This window comes from Otolemur garnettii, unplaced genomic scaffold (assembly GCF_000181295.1).
Source record: "Otolemur garnettii isolate 467f Iridium unplaced genomic scaffold, OtoGar3 scaffold00009, whole genome shotgun sequence".
NCBI lineage: Eukaryota > Metazoa > Chordata > Mammalia > Primates > Galagidae > Otolemur > Otolemur garnettii.
The window spans coordinates 38,401,747-38,417,558 of record NW_003852404.1 but is presented as its reverse complement, the minus strand read 5'-3'; the positions used below and the strand labels follow the sequence as shown (position 1 = coordinate 38,417,558).

Below are 15,812 nucleotides of genomic sequence, written 5' to 3'. Positions count from 1 at the left end.
ATATGAAATAACTATTTATTTAGTTAACCTAATTTCAATGTTTTTATTATGTGCTACTGTGTTCTTGTCTTGAAAAATTTTTATAACCAGGGTTTCTATTTCCAATACATAAAATTTGGTTTTTTAATATTGTCATTTCCCAGAAACACCAGGAAAAATGCCCTGCTGAGGGATTGTGGTATCAAAAGTCACATGATTTCAAAGCAAATCTATGAGGTATAATTTGAAATTGGAGCCCTTGAGCATATTCAGGTGCGTTTGCATACTGGGCATACGAAGGGTATGACTAGAATAGTGTTTTTGAACTTTTTATCTTATGGGACTCTTGAACTTTTAGTTAAACTTCCACAGCACACTTAAATTATGCTGATAAAAGAGAGTAAAAAATAGAATATACTTAATGTGCTTTGAACTGCTTTCAAAAATAATTTAATTAATGATCTTTCAAAATTTTTGAGGCACACCTAAGATCCTCTCATGGCACTGGACTACAAGCTCTATGCAGTCAGATTCCAAAAATTTTTATTTCTTTATTCCCAGGATCTAACACAGTACCTGGCATATAATATTTGCCATGAAGGCTATGTTAACCAGTTTGGTGAAAATATGCCAAATTGTATATAAAACCAGCACACTGTACCCCATGACTGCATTAATGTACACAGCTATGATTTAATAAAAAAAAAAAAAACACCCAAAACCTAAAAAAAAAAAAAAAAAAAAAGAAAAAGAAATAGTGAACCATTTATTATGGGCAAAAAAGATAGAGTGATTCACTAACCCAAAAGAAAGAAGGTGATCTTCACCCTAGCAATAAGCAGCCTTCTTGCCGTGAGAGAAGCCTTTCACGTATGTTGCCACACGATGCTCCCCAGTTCCGAAAGGCTAACATCAGGGTCTTACATTTTTGGTGACATACAAAGGTCCTGGAGATTCTCCAAGCAGACTTAATACAGATTTTACTAAGAGCACTTATGGAATTTCCATATAGATTTAACCAACCATATCTGTACATTTTACTGATAGCACTTCCAGGACCTTAAAGAGGATGAGTGTGGTACATGGGAGCTGGTATCCACAATAAGCTGGGCAGAGAAGTCATGGCAAGTGTGGCTAGTCATAGAAAACAGGGAGGCTGGCGAGCTTAGTCATCTGGAGGAGAATAAGTTCCGGACACTGAAAAAGGAAGATGGTGGGCCCATGACAAAGAGGCGGGCTGCAGCAGAAGCTACAAAGAGCATTGGTGTGAAGGCCAACAGGCCAGGCTAAGCGGGATAGACCCATCACACTTCCTCTCTCAAGAAGGGAACCTCTATCCTTGACCCATGACTGCAGAAAATATGAAGTCTGCAGAATGGAATTTACCATACCTTTTCTTGGAAGCTAAAAAGAAAATTCTACTTAACTAGAGTTCACACAGATGACAAAATAAATAAGAAGAGAACACTTCCCACACTAGGGACAGAGGTGTTTGAATAACCTTTTTTTTTTTTTTTAAGTAAACTATCTCAGAAAGTATTTATTTTATTTTATTTTATTTTTTTTGCGGTTTTTGGCCGGGGCTGGGTTTGAACCCACCACCTCCGGCATATGGGGCCGGCATCCTACTCCTTGAGCCACAGGTGCTGCCCTGAATAACCTTTCTTAAATGATTCTTTGTCCAAGATCTAGCTTAGCAAGGCCTCCAAGATCATCATCTCTTTGATTACTCCTGGAAACACAATTAGTGTTACGGCCTTTCTTCTTTTTAAATTCAGTGGCACTCTGTGCAGATTCCTTTAAGACAGTCTCATGTGGATCCATTGCCTAGGTCCACCGGTGTGTAATATGTGTTAACTGGAGAGCTGAAGGCCCTGTGATTGCCCTATGTGGTTTGGTTGGGTTTTTATGAGAAGCCTCGGCCTGAAAGGAATGGTTAGCAACTGGTAACACTTCATTTGCAGTTAGGTTTTTGAAGGACAAGGACAGGTGACAATTATGCCCTTTAGAGTCTGATTATTTTGATTTTTTTTTCTTCAAAAATTTAGGCATTCTGAGCCCTCAAGAATGGAGGAGGGAAGGAGGAAGGAAAGATGAAATGAAGGTAGGACAGGAGGATAGGGAGAGAGAGGGAAGGTGGAGAAGGAGAAAGGAAGGTCTCAGAGTGCAATGCTTTCTTAAAGTGTCAGCGAGGCTGTTGGGAAGTCTCCCAAGACACCCATCAGAGGGGTCCCCTCTCCCAGGAAAGGAGCATCCCTGCTGTGCCCAGCCACTAGGGGTGGGTGTGGGAAGCATGGCCTTGATGCAACCCAGGGTGATTTGGTGCAGCAGTTGGGACCATCCCTCAATAAGGCACCCTGAGGTAGATTTTAAGTGGAGCCTTTTCATGGCTTAATCAAATGAAAAATGTATTTCTTTCAACACCTCAAATGTACTTCAGGGTCCTATTCTGTCCTCTGCACTCCGCACCTGTACCCCAGCCGTGCCTCCCATACTGGCCTAGTACCCTTCCTTCCCCTTCTTAAATGACTCTGAGTGGGGTGAATCTAGGCACAGGCAGGCTTTCCCCCGCCCACCCCCAGCCAGCATCCTACCTCAATGCCCTGCTTCCACCTTGGCTGCATCTGGTCCCAACCAGACTCATCACCATCTCCTGCAAAATACTCCTTGCTTCTCCCCTCCTGCCCTTCCATCCCAACCCTCTTCCCTAGGGTCAGAGCTGTTCTGTGGTCTGACAGCTCTCTCGGCCTCCTCCTGCTCCCTCCCCATTTTCCTTCACAGGTTTCCTCCAGCAAATTTTATAGGGGAAACCCAAGTCTTGGCATCTGCTTCTCAGAAGACTTGACTAACATGAGACTTTAATCAGCCTGAGAATAGGGACTTCACTTAATCTTTCTTTGGCATTTCTCAAAGTGTCCTTAGGGTTTAGGCAACTGCATATGTAGAATGACTTGGAGGGAGTCCAGGACGGGTCCCACCAGGTGTGTGACCCCTGATACTGACTCCCTGTGTGACTTTGGCCAAATCACTTAACCTCTCAGCCCATTAATTTTCTCCTATAAACTAAGCGGTTAAATTCAATGATCTCTACAGTCCTTTCCTATGCTGACATTTGGGGTAAAACCTGCTTGACTGATGATAAGATTTACATTACAAAGTTGCATAGATAAAGAATCTTGCAGCTTTGAAGAAACAAAGGAGAAGAATAATACCTCACAGAAGGGAAGAGGGGGGATTGGAACTCAACAATTTGTAGGATTCACCACCCTCACCTTGCTTTATTTATCATAGTTTCAGCTTGGGGAAGCGTTTAATGGAAATTGTGAATTTACTGCTGAGTGTTACATAGGAGTAGCTCAGCATAAAGCCAATTGAAGTCCCCTGAACTTCACTTACCTTCATATTCTTGGTAAGGCGAAAGGGAATAGAACAGGTACATTCTTTGTCAAAATTAAAGGCATTTTCCCGCATTTTTGCACAATTTGCACATATTTTTGTGTAATTAATCTGTCAGGCAGGGAAAAAAGCAATTATCAATTAAAAAGTTATGTTACATGAGTACATACTATAAAATTCAAACCCAGAGTCCACCAAAGTCTTTAGCCTGTCTGGGTTGGGAGTGTGACGTCTGGGACATGAAGAGGCAGGTTGTTTGTGGGCCTTCTTACAGACTTTATTTGGGGAGCTGGCAGCACCATGCCACAGGCCAAGTTCAGTGATTCTCTCCTATACTTTTTTAACTTGTGATGAAGCCTTGTCCCTTGATCCTAAAGAGGTGTCACCAGGAAGGTATGAGTCAATGACTCAGCAGAACTGGGCTTATGGCCTGAGTCTAATCAATTTTATGGGGAAAGGACTTCACTGTTTTTCCATGGTATTGTGTGGAAAATATTTACACTAATGAATTATTCTCCATGGCATCCAGAGGAAGTTACTAAAAATCACCAAACACAGAAAAAGAAGTGTTTCCAAAATGTTTTATTGATATTAAGTGGGATAATTCTAGTTTTAAAATGTTGTTGCATTGTTTTTTAATGGTTAAATTGTGTGGAAAATGATACGATGGACTCTTTTAAAAGAGGGTAGTTTGTCCTAAATGGGTGCTTTTATGAGATCTGGGGGAGTACTCTATTCTGTGGAGAGCTGGGGAGGCAGGCTTAGGGCTGGTAGCTCCCTTTTCTACCAAAATGCTCCTCTGGGGTGGGAGGACGGATGTTGGATGTCGTGGGCCACTTCTTCTTCTGGTCACTGTGTTGAGAAGTAATCGCAAGATTATGGGAGTGCTGAGGAGCAGGGAAACAAGAGAGCAGCACTCTCCTTGGTAAGGTGCCAGTGGGATTTAGGGTTCCCTGGGAGTGAAGACAGACAAGACAGAAGGAATTTTAGATTCTTGAAAAGCCATTGAGGGTTCTGAAGCCCAAAGGTAAAGTGGGGAAAGTAAATTAAAGATTAGTAAAAAGGATGCATGTCATTGTAGTTAGATGCTTACATTTAGTGAAATCATTCTTTAGTCCAAAGCTTGGACTATTACTTTGAAAATATTTATGCCTTTTCTTTTTGTAGATTGCCTTTCAGTGTATAAAGGAAAGGATTAAAGAACATGGCTGTGCCCTAATGGAGAAGGGGCACACTGAACTGTGACAGAGAAAACTGGGGTTCTAGTTCAGCCAGTCTCTGACCCTGACTCCATACTGACCCCCAGAGCCCACATTTGGTTCATCGGCAATTAATTGATCTGCGAGGTCGTCATAGTAGTATAAACTCTCCATCAGGAATTCTCGTTGTGAGTCTAATTTGCCAATGTAGAATTAGAAAAAATGTTTTCTAATAAATTTTGAGTAGGTGATTTCTAGGTTCCTTTCTAGCTCTAAAAATTTTGATGAGGAAAACATATCCCTGCTGTACTATCTGCTTAATAACATCACCCTCCATTTGCTGCTCAAGTGGACTTGTACATCTATGGCTATGAAATGAAGCAAGGATCGTGGTCTATGCCTCACAGATTTTTGGAAAGGCAGGAATTTCACTCCTTTTTAAAGTGAACTGCGGAGAGGGCACTTCCTTGTGCCCTGGGGTGGAGTGAGAAGAGGACAGACTAACTGAGAACTCATTTCCAGTAGGTCTGTGCTTGATCACACTGACCGGGAGTGAGCATTTTTGTCTTCTCATCCAATATAATAAAACACTTCCATGTGCAAAGTAAACTATTTTCTCTAGTTGGTTTCTAGTTGTCTCACATAAAAGTAAAGTATTAGAAAATAATTGTAGAAGCATTCTGTCAATGGGCATTTGCAGAGTAGCCTTAGCCAATAGCTGGGACTGAGGTCGCCCTCTCATGCCTGAGGGTAGCCTCACACCACGTGGCTACCTCTCCATAAAGGCTGTACTTCCACAATGCATGAGGTGGGTGGCTGGTAGGGAGGATGCAAGGATAACACACAGGAAGGGGTGAAGAACCAGAAAGAGAGGGGTTGGTGAAGAAAAGTATGTTGGATAAGCTATTTGTGGACATAAACTCAACCTTGTAAGCCCATTACTTTGCTAGCCTCTTCTGCAAGGCAAGTTTCATTTCCTCCTCCATTTTGCACCTGCCACATGGTGGGGCCTGGGGGGGTTTACACATCACACTGGAGGACTCAGAGGGATTTAGTGGCACTTTTTGGGGGGGAGTGATATAAGGAGCTAGGAGCAGAAAACATAAATGGGGAGGCAATAGTGCCTTGGGAGGTAGAGTAGCACCTGAAATGACATTTTCCCCTTTGAAGTCCACACAGTCTACCCTAATTCATTCCTAGCCACTGTGCAAAGAAGAGACTGGGGATGGTGAGCAGCCAGCCTTTCCGAGCTCTCTGCTCTTACCACAAACTATTTTATCTCCTCTACCATTAGCTTGGTGAATGCAGGAATCAATTGTCACTCATCACTCATCTGTATGCCCAGCAAAACTCTTAGGCACCTTCAGACATTCATAAATGTTAAATCAAGGCTGACAGACTTGGCCTTCATCGTAATATTGCCAGTAACCATGTGGGGAGGTTTCCATGGTTACTTTCAGAGTGGAGGGCATTTGGAGGAAATGTACTTAATTCATTAGACTGGACGTGGGCATGGCTGATCACGCCTAAGATTAACTTTTGTCTGCTCTCTCCAGATCAGCTTGTGGGATTCTGATCCTCTAACAGCTCATTTAATCAAGGTGGCAAAAGGCTTGTGTCTGAGTGGTATGCATTTAGCATCAGCTTTTCTCACTCTGTGCAGAACTTGGTTTGCTCAGTATCTTTAAGATGCTAGGACTTGGACTTTTCCCTTTCCTAGATCTCAGATGGAGTTCATTTGCAACAGGAAAGACATAATGCTTGAATGTGGGCAAAACTGAAAACCTGTATCTTTGGCTCGTCACTGATTCATGGGCATCTGGCAGCCACTTGCCTCTCCTTCTCAGGCTTCTGCTATTTTTTTTTTTCTCCTGTCTCTACCATTTACTCACTCCTCTGCAAGCCTAAAAGTATTTAACTTTGCCAGCCCCTTGTACATGAAAATGGCTCTGAGCTGATCAGTGTGACTGTCCTTATGAGGAAGTAGGAATGAATAAGCCACCACACCTGGGCTCTGCCACCATTCCTGCATTGCCAGCTGAAAGAGGGATGTTCCAGTCACATCTAGTTCCTTTTTTGAGAGGCTGCAATCTCAGACTGACCACTCTAACTTATAGTGCCAAAGCTGAGACGTCTTAGAAGCTACATTAAAAATGTGAGACAGAACAAACCTCTATTTCCTGGGCCCTCCTTGAAGACACTATGAGGATGATGCCCATGCCCAAGCAGAATACTCCTGTGGCAAAAAATATCGAGAGGACTGTCCTGGCTGAGAAGTGTAGCTGGTGGGCAGGCAACTCCTGCTGCTTCAGGGCAGTGTTGTCTGGCATTCTGGACGGGCGGTGCTCGGGTATCTTCTCCATTTTGGTTCTGCAGGGAACTCAAATATACTTTGGGGGACATTTAGAACATCCCTACTCATGGTAATACTGCATAATGGTAATCAATGTTAAACGAAGAATTACATGAACCCTCCTTTGATGTTGCAAAGTCTTCCTGCTTCCTGGAAATTATTCCTCAACCAGCCCTCATATTCAGCAGGAGCTCAGCTCTCTTCTCTCAGTTATTGCTAAGCAGCATATTTTATTTATGGTTACAAAGCCTGTGGTGCTCAATGTCATGCCTAGGAGGAATAGTCCCCAGCAAGGTCTGCAAAAAACAACATCTGGCGACACTAGGAAGCAGTCCTCATGGGCTGTTTCTGGGATTTGGTGACTAATTCAAGGCAAGCCCTTCCTGAAGAGGGGAAAATGGATTTATCTTTAGGAACTGCCTAAATCCTTCGAGACTAATACAAAAAATACAAGTTAGGGCTGTCATTTTTTTTTTTTTTTCCAAATGTGGCTGTTGCCTAACATGAATATAAACTAAGTTGAGAAATGCTCTCAGCTTACAGCTAACTCTGCTGTGTGTGGTAATGAGCAAGGGAGAAGCAAGCAGGGAGTTGCACAACACAGATGTCTGATCTCAGCAGCTTCCAATTTTTTTTTCACCTGTTAGAAAAAACCTAGTAGAAAATGTAGATTAAAAAACATCTCCTCCTGGGGCGGCACCTGTGGCTCAAAGGAGTAGGGTACCGGCCGCATATGCTGGAGGTGGCAGGTTCAAACCCAGCCCCTGCCAAAAACTGCAAAACAAAACAAAAACTCCTAACCTCTCCCAAGTGCATGCCTCGGAGTAACCCGAATGAGGCAAGAAAAAGGAAGAGGAAGGTTATCAATTAGATGTTCAACACTGCAATATGGTATTAGGCCTGGTTTTGAGTTTTTTCACTTGTTAGAAGTCCACTAACATTTTTTTTTTATGCTGTTACTTAAAAACTGGCATGTAGGGTGCAGAATTAGAATTTTTAAAGTGTGGAAGCATGTGAGATTTTATTAACATTAGGAAGAGAAGCCATGGTGGACTGTTTTTGTATCAAAGGTGGCAATGACTTTAGCAAATGTACCCAGTTTAGAAGAATTCAAAACAAATGCAAATGCTTATACTGAGAGGGTCTCAATTCAAAGCTTCTCGCTTGCAAAACTGGAAAGAAAGTAAAACATGAATGGGCCATTTTCAGCATGCTATTGGATTCTGACTTGGAGGTGGTGACTAGTACAGCTGCTGCTATCAGATGACCTAGCGTGAGAAGATGGTAGCAAACACTTCCCGTTAACATCTACTGTTTGTTTTACCAAATAAACATGGTCAAACACTCGGCTTAAAAGCGAATAACAGGACATGAGATTAGATTATATGTGCAGGTTTGGCCTACAAAATATCAGGTATGTTTGTGATTGTGACATTTGTTCCAACATTGGGTGGGATTGTACTACACAGATAATACCAATAAAAGGGATCATTATAATAATGAGCCAATAAGAACAGTATTTCTTAGGCTTTTTATAAAATAACAAAATCAAACTAACCAAAATCCCAAGCTAAAAGGAGCTTCACAGGTCGGGGATCTCCAGAGAAATAGAACCAAGAGATTTATACGATTATGTGTGTGTGCACGCTTATATGTGTATATATATGTATAAGGAATTGGCTTACACAATTATAGAGGCTGAGAAGTCCAAAATCTGTCAAGCTGTCCCAGTTTGAGTCTGAAGGCCAGCAGGCTGCCATAGAACCAGGAAGAGCTGATGCTTCAGTTGGAAGGCAGAATTCTCTAGGACAGGACTCTAGGGGGAGGGTCATCCTTTTATTCTAATTAGCCTTCAACTGACAGAGTAAGGCCCACTCACATTATGGGGGCAATCTTCTTTACTCAGGCCACCCAACTTAAATGTTAATCTCATCCAAAAACACCCACACAGAAACACTCAGAATAATGTCTGACTAACTATCTGGGTATCCTGTGGCCAGTCAAGTTGACTTATTAAAATTAGCCATCACAGGGCAGGCAAGGTGGCTCCTGCCTGTATTCCCAGCACTCTGGGAGGCTGAAGTGGGTGGATTGCTTGAGCTCAGTTTCCAAACCAGCCTGAGCCAAGAGAATCACTTAACCCCAAGAGTTTGAGGTTGCTGTGAGCTGTGATGCCATAGCACTCCACAGACGGTGACAAAGTGAGACTCGGTCTCAAAAAAAAAAAACAAAACAAACCAATAGCCAGCATAGGTAGTAAGTGAAAACATTTCTGGGGCAGTATTCTTGAGACATAGCCAGATATACATTTCATAGGTACTTCACTTATTTTTATCATTTTGGACAATACAGGTACTTTTGTACTTACCTATTTGTCTTTTCTAAATAAATCTACTTTAAGTGTGCAAATAAACTTCATATGCTTTTTTTTTATTAAGTCATATACACATAGATCATGAATACATTTATGCATATGTGGAGAACAATGTGTTGATTTTTTTATACAATCTGATGTGCTTACATCAAACCAATCAACATAGCTCTCGCCTCATTTGCTTGATTATTGTGATAAGACATTTATGTTCTACACTTGACAGATTTGACTTGTATCCTTGCAATATGCTCCATAGGTGTGGTCCTGCCTTTTACCCTCCCTCTATCAAACCTCCCCCCTCTCCTCCCTTCCCACTCCATTTCTCTCCTTCATCCCGGGCTATAGCTGTGTTTCATCTTTCATAAGAAAGTGTGAGTAAATATATATGCTTTGTTTTTTAATATTTCTAGAACGGGATTCCTCAACCTTAGCACTACTGATATTTTGGGTCAGGTATTTCTTTCTTTCTTCTAAAGGCTGTCCTGGATTCTAGGACATCAGCCTCATCACTGGCCTCTACTGCCTCTGTTTGGGAACCACTGTTCTAGATTGATATCAACATGACAGTTTGTTAACAGCTGTTGCATTGTGGTATTATTAGAAATTTCAGAGTGATTTTTTTTTAAGTTCTTGCCTTCATTTGTCTTTAACCACTGCGTAGATAGCCTTCTCAGGCATTGCCAGACATTTTGTATATTTGGGGTTGCTTTATGTTTCGTGGTCTTTCTCCTGTTAACTGTTGGAATGAAAATACACTGAATGCGTGTGCAGAATCAGGAAGTGGTTATGTTTGTGTGGGGTACACTCCACACGCATACTCACACACACACACAGTCATGATGGTCTCATTTTTTGGTTTTGGCAAGTCAATAGCAGCTTGGTGGACTGGTCCTACTTCTCACAGCACAGACTACTATATCTTAATTAGCAAATCTGTCCTCTTGTACAATCAAGTTTGATGTCCCAGGCTAAATTTAAGACGTGCCACTTGACAAGAAGTTAATGCCTGTATTGGGAAAATATGTGATCCATTTTCATTCTTACCACCGGCCAAGAACATCTCACTTGTTAGAGTTAAAGGGATGAAAATAATAGGGATTTTAACTATAGCTTGAATGAATTTTCATTTTGTAGGGGCTTTTTTTCCTTTTTCCCTTAACTTGTTGGGCTCTAGCTCAACAAAAGGGATGGAGCCTATGCCTCTTTTCTCTGCAAGTCCATGTGTATGACTTTCAGTCCGTGTAGCCCAGGAGCACCACGTCTCTGGTGTGTAAGAGTGTGTGGTTTGCTGGATTTTAATTTGCTAGCCTGCCAGAGTCATTTAAAATTTCACAAAATTCAAATATGGAATTTTATCTATGTATATCAATAATGGCATCTGTTTGCTTTAGGCCTGAGGCTCCAAACAGACACCTTAGAGTCCTGAAATGACATATGGGAGACCAGGGTGTGACTTCTTGTTTTGCTACTTAAACTAACATGTGTCCCCTCCTGAGATTCAGTCTCATTGTGTATTGTTCCTTGAGGACTATTTCAATGATTAAACACAACCAACTCAATATAGTAATTATTGAAGGAATGAGAAAAATAGAAAAATTAATACAGTAATAACTGTTGCAGGCAAGAGCTACCAATGGTTGCTAAAATTAGTGGGCAAAAGTTTGAAGAAAAACAGATATTTACATAGCTTCAAGGCATCTCCCCCAAGATAGAAATGAATTACAAAGAGAAACACAGTAACTGTACAGTGGAGAAAATTGGCAGATACAACCTTACCCAGGTGATTAAGGGTGACATCACCAGTAATAAGACAAATCTATATTGTGTACCTCCTGATATGATGCAACCAGAAAGACGTAACACTTCTGTGGTATTCTAGACAAAAATGCATAACTCAGTCAAATGAGAAAACTACAGACAAATGCAAATGGAGGGACATTCTACAAAATGCCTGATGAATACTCCTCAAAGGTGTGAAGGTTGTGAAAGACAGGGAGAGACTGAGGAGTTGTCACCATTCTAAGGAAACCAGAGACATGACAACTAAGTGTAATGTGGGATCCTGGAATAGACAAAGACATCTCTGGAAAAGCTGGTGAAACTGAATACCGTCCATCTGTCGTTAACTGTATGGGACCAGCATTGATCTATCAGAGTTGATAACTGTATTACGGGTACACAAGATGTTAACACTGGTGATGCAGGGGGAAGGAAATACAGGAATTTTCTATACTATTTTTTCAACTTTTCTGAAAGTCTGAAATCATTTCCAAATAAAATGTTGAGAGAAAGCAACTGAGTAAGACTACGGTAGTTATCCTGTTGTCTTTCATGTGCTTACAAAGTGCCACATACACCTGCAGCTCTTTCCACCGCTACCCCTGCCCCCTTCCTCCTCGGACCAGGCTTCACAGTTTACAAGTCTGCTCGTGTACCATCTATCTCATGGGATCCTTGACAATCCTGTGAGATATTCCCATTTCATAGCTGGTGAGACGGAAGCTCATAGAGGTTAAGGGGCCTGGCGAAGGCCACCCAGCTGCTCTTTCCCCTCTCTTGCCCAGTCATATGAAAGGCCAGTTGGTAAGAGAAGAACTCACTTTGCTCAACAAAGATTACACAGAAGCCAGTGATGCTTTATTATACAGGGTGTTGGCAAAGGGACAGATTCACTTCTGTTAAAGAATTTCTATCAAACATTTCAGTGGTGCGTTTGCTGATGAAGTTAACATAATAAGCTAAAAACTGACATTTACCGAGTGCTTGCAGTGTGTCCGAGTCACTAAATTTGCTGCAAATTCTCCTGTGAAATTGGAATCTTCAGTAGGACTTAGAATAGGCCCAGCTTCAAAGATTCTGATTTGCACTGACTGAGTACTCCCATTTCCAGAAGTTCAAACACCTCCTTTCTTATCTAATTGAGAGAAAAGAGAAGAAAAAAGGTTAAGATCAAGCAAAGATGGTCTTAGTAAATAAATTTAACCGTCTGGACTTCCTGGTATTTACATAGTCATAAGGCCAGAATCAGAAAAGGCAAAGGTCCTAACCCACATTTGATTCAGAGCTGAAATACTTAGATAAATGAAGGAAGAGACATTTCATAAAATATCGCTGTCACTAAGATGCCTCCCCCACCCTGGCTTGGCGCCTATAGCTCAAGCAGCTAAGGTGCCAGCCACATATACCAGAGCTGGTGGGTTCGAATCCGGCCCGGGTCTGCCAAAAAATAATGACAACTACAACCAAAAATAGCTGGGCGTTGTGGTGGGTACCTGTAGTCCCAGCTACTTGGGAAGCTGAGGCAAGAGAATTGCTTAAGCCCAGGAGCTACTGTGAGCTGTAATGCCATAGTACTCTACCCAGGGCGACAGCTTGAGGCTCTGTCTTAAAACAAAAAATAAAAGAAGTCCACCCCTCACCTTTTGCAGCCATTCAAAATAAAATGCCATGCAAATTTATTTATTTTAAATGACTTTAAAGTGTGCTTTCTAGAACTCAGATTATATACAATATTTCCATATAGAATTATATTGCCTTAGGATAACTGCTAATAATGACAACAAAGTAAAAATAACTATGGGTGACAAGTTTTTTTGGACAGTATTTCTCATTATTATAATTAGGAAACTAGTAGATTAGTTGGATTTAACATATTATAACTGAAATCATCAAATATGGCCTCGTATCCTGACATCAAATTTGTTAAACCAGTTCTTTTTTAATTGTTCAGGATTCATTGAGTTAAACCAGTTTTTACATTGATCTTAGGCAAAAGGCTGAGAAGTGAGTGTTAAACCAGATTTTTAAAAACTGTCTATTCAGGGGATAGAACGCATGACTATGTGGGTGAGTGTGTGTATGTGTGTTTAGGGAACTGAGCAAATTATCTTTTAACTCACTGGTCAATTATAATCTGGTTGGGTCATTTGGGGTATATAGCTTTATATGGTAAGTGGATTTATTCAGCATGTTTGGAGAAGCAATTCCAAGCCTCTTTGATAGTTACTGCCATGATTTATTCCTATTTGGTGACTGGCAACACTTCCCCCTAACAGCTACTATGAAGCACCAGGACAGATTGACAAATTACCCCCATGGTAACATGGTGGGTGGTAAAATCAATTTTTCACATTATGAAGATAATGGATTGCTTTCATAAATATACAATGAGCTAATGTTGTGCCCATAAGGCATTTAATCATTCAATTCTAATCCTCTGAGACACTAAAAAATTTCCCTACCGCATAAAACCAAAATATCTTTCTGAATTCAGTTAGTGGGCTTTGGGGAATGTGGCGATGCTGGCAGTGAGGCAACCCCAGCCAAAAGAGCACAGATAAAGCTGAAAGGCAAAAAACGACTGTGTTCATAAAGGAAGGCACTGGAAATGTATCAAGTCTGTAAGATCTTCCTGTTTCTCAAAGGTCAAGTATAGATCTGGTCCCCAGAGGGAAGAGGTCATTGGTCATTTAATGAGCAACAAAGCTGATTCCTATAAAACATAAGGAAAGGATATAGTTATGTGTAAAAGGAGGAGGTGGTGTCCATAATGGTGTTACCTCAGAGTTAATAGATAGAAATCACTTTAAAAGCTAATATGTGCTGGCTCCCAAAGTCAAAGACTTTATTACTGTGTTTGAACTCAAGTTTAAATTGAAAAAAAAAAATGATGAAAGGCAATTTGCTGGTCACACGGTACCTCGGGAATGTCCATCATTCTCCTCAACTTCTGATCTCTCCAGTTCCAGTCAAAAACCAGAAACTTCAAGGGGTTCAAATTAAGGGCACCTGCAGGAGACCGGGAGTGAGTTGATGCAATAAAGACCTTATGACATAAGCTTATTAAAATTATTGGTTGTTCTTTGTCTCATTTGCTGTCCTCTCCCCTGGCAACTAATGTCTGCACATTCAGGGCAGCGCTTCCCTGATGGAAAACACACGCAGCACCCCGGGTCCCGTCCTTACAGTGTCCTCACTGCTTTTGAGGAAGCAGAGAAGCTGTGAATGCTCCTCACATGCTCGCGGCCAGCCACGCTTCCTGCCTTCATGAGCCCCAGAAGGTGCAGCCTCATTTCTGATGGGGACTTGACTCTTGAGGAGATGAGTGGGGAGGATGAGGACGAGCTGGGTGGTTTGTTTCAGGAAGGAAAGGGAGTTCAGAATGGACACTGTTCAAAATCCCCTGTCGTTGGATGAGGCGGGTAAATCACTAAGGACTCTGTCCCTTCTGTTTTCCTAGCTATCTAGCAGACAATTAGGGAATGTGTGGGCTGGAGAGCATCTTGGGAATCATGTAATCCTTAGAAGTCTCAGAGTTGGCCATGCAGTTCATCCCTCTGCTCCAAGCTGTCACCTGTCACACGTGGAGACAGTCCCCGAAGCCTTCCTCTACCTGTAGTACTTCCTGTCAGCTTTCCCCTGTGGCTACTTAAATATTTTCATCTCTTCCCCAAATACTTTTTCATGCTTCATACACTTAAAATGTCTCTTATTTTAAAAGTCTACAAAATTAAAATAAAGCGAGTAAAGAAAACGGTTTGGTCATCAGCTTTCCCTTTATTGCCCATGGAGAGCAAACAGGTACAGCCTCTCCAGCATGAAATGGGGCATTAAGTAATAAGGGTTTTCAAATGCTTACTCTTTGATAAAATACTTTTCCTTCTACGACATATCCCAATAAAAAAGTCAAACATAAAGATAGTCACTTGCAAAGATGATCACCGCTATCAGTATTTGTAATAGCAAGAAGTTAGGAACAACCCAAATATTCTACCATCACAGAATTGCAAAGAAATAAAAATTTACAATAGAATATTATATAGCTTTTACAAATGAAAACTTAAGCTTGTTTCACGGCAAGGAGGAAAGTCCTCATGAGACATATCAAGTGAAAAAAGCAGGTTGTAAAGTTATGAGATACAACATAATTTCTGCTTTATACAAATAAATTTGTAAATATACAGGAAAAAAGACTGAAAGAAAATACATTCATTGTTCACTAACAAGGGATTATTCCTAAAGTGACTTACTTTTTCTTTGTACTTTTCTGAATTTTTCAAAGGCACTTATAGTCAGGCAATCCCTCTGATTATTAAAATCAAAACAACATAATTCTACCTATAATTGTACAGATCCCAGAGCCACAGTATATCTTTTGATGTTTGGAAACTCTTATTATATATCAAACATATAAACATCTTGTTAAGTCATAAAAAGCTACACGAAATGAATCTGTACCACTGATGCCAGTTTGTCAGATTTTCTGTTTCTACAATGCTGGGATTATTCAATTTAAACAATTAATGCCTGTGGTTAATGAATACTGAACTATTCATTGAATCAGAAGTAAAAGTTATTTTTGTTAACATTACAAAAAAATCAATAGCTCCTCAAATGATTTTCCAAATGAAACAAGCCTTCACGTTGAGTTCTCACAACTCTGTAAAAATCTAATTTCTACAGTCTTGATAGCTTCATTTTCTTTCTTCCTCTCTTTTTTTTTTTTTTTTTT

At 40.9% G+C, this 15,812-nt stretch overlaps 2 protein-coding genes across 2 annotated transcripts in view; both read right to left on the bottom strand.

Moving 5' to 3' along the window:
- Nucleotides 1-6,937, bottom strand: part of LOC100960330 (cell cycle control protein 50C-like) — a 20,190-nt gene extending 13,253 nt beyond the window's left edge. The window contains exons 1-2 of the mRNA XM_023509772.1: nt 6,746-6,937; nt 3,376-3,486 (exon numbers count right to left, since the gene is read on the bottom strand). Of these exons, the coding sequence (XP_023365540.1) occupies nt 3,376-3,486; nt 6,746-6,937 (303 nt within the window). The remainder of the gene's footprint in view (nt 1-3,375; nt 3,487-6,745) is intronic.
- A 4,983-nt stretch (nt 6,938-11,920) lies between these two features.
- The window catches only part of CMSS1 (cms1 ribosomal small subunit homolog (yeast)), a 348,622-nt gene continuing 344,730 nt past the window's right edge, over nt 11,921-15,812 (bottom strand). Inside the window, exons 9-10 of the mRNA XM_003783954.3 lie at nt 14,001-14,089; nt 11,921-12,215 (exon numbers count right to left, since the gene is read on the bottom strand). Of these exons, the coding sequence (XP_003784002.2) occupies nt 12,132-12,215; nt 14,001-14,089 (173 nt within the window). The 3' untranslated portion in view covers nt 11,921-12,131. The remainder of the gene's footprint in view (nt 12,216-14,000; nt 14,090-15,812) is intronic.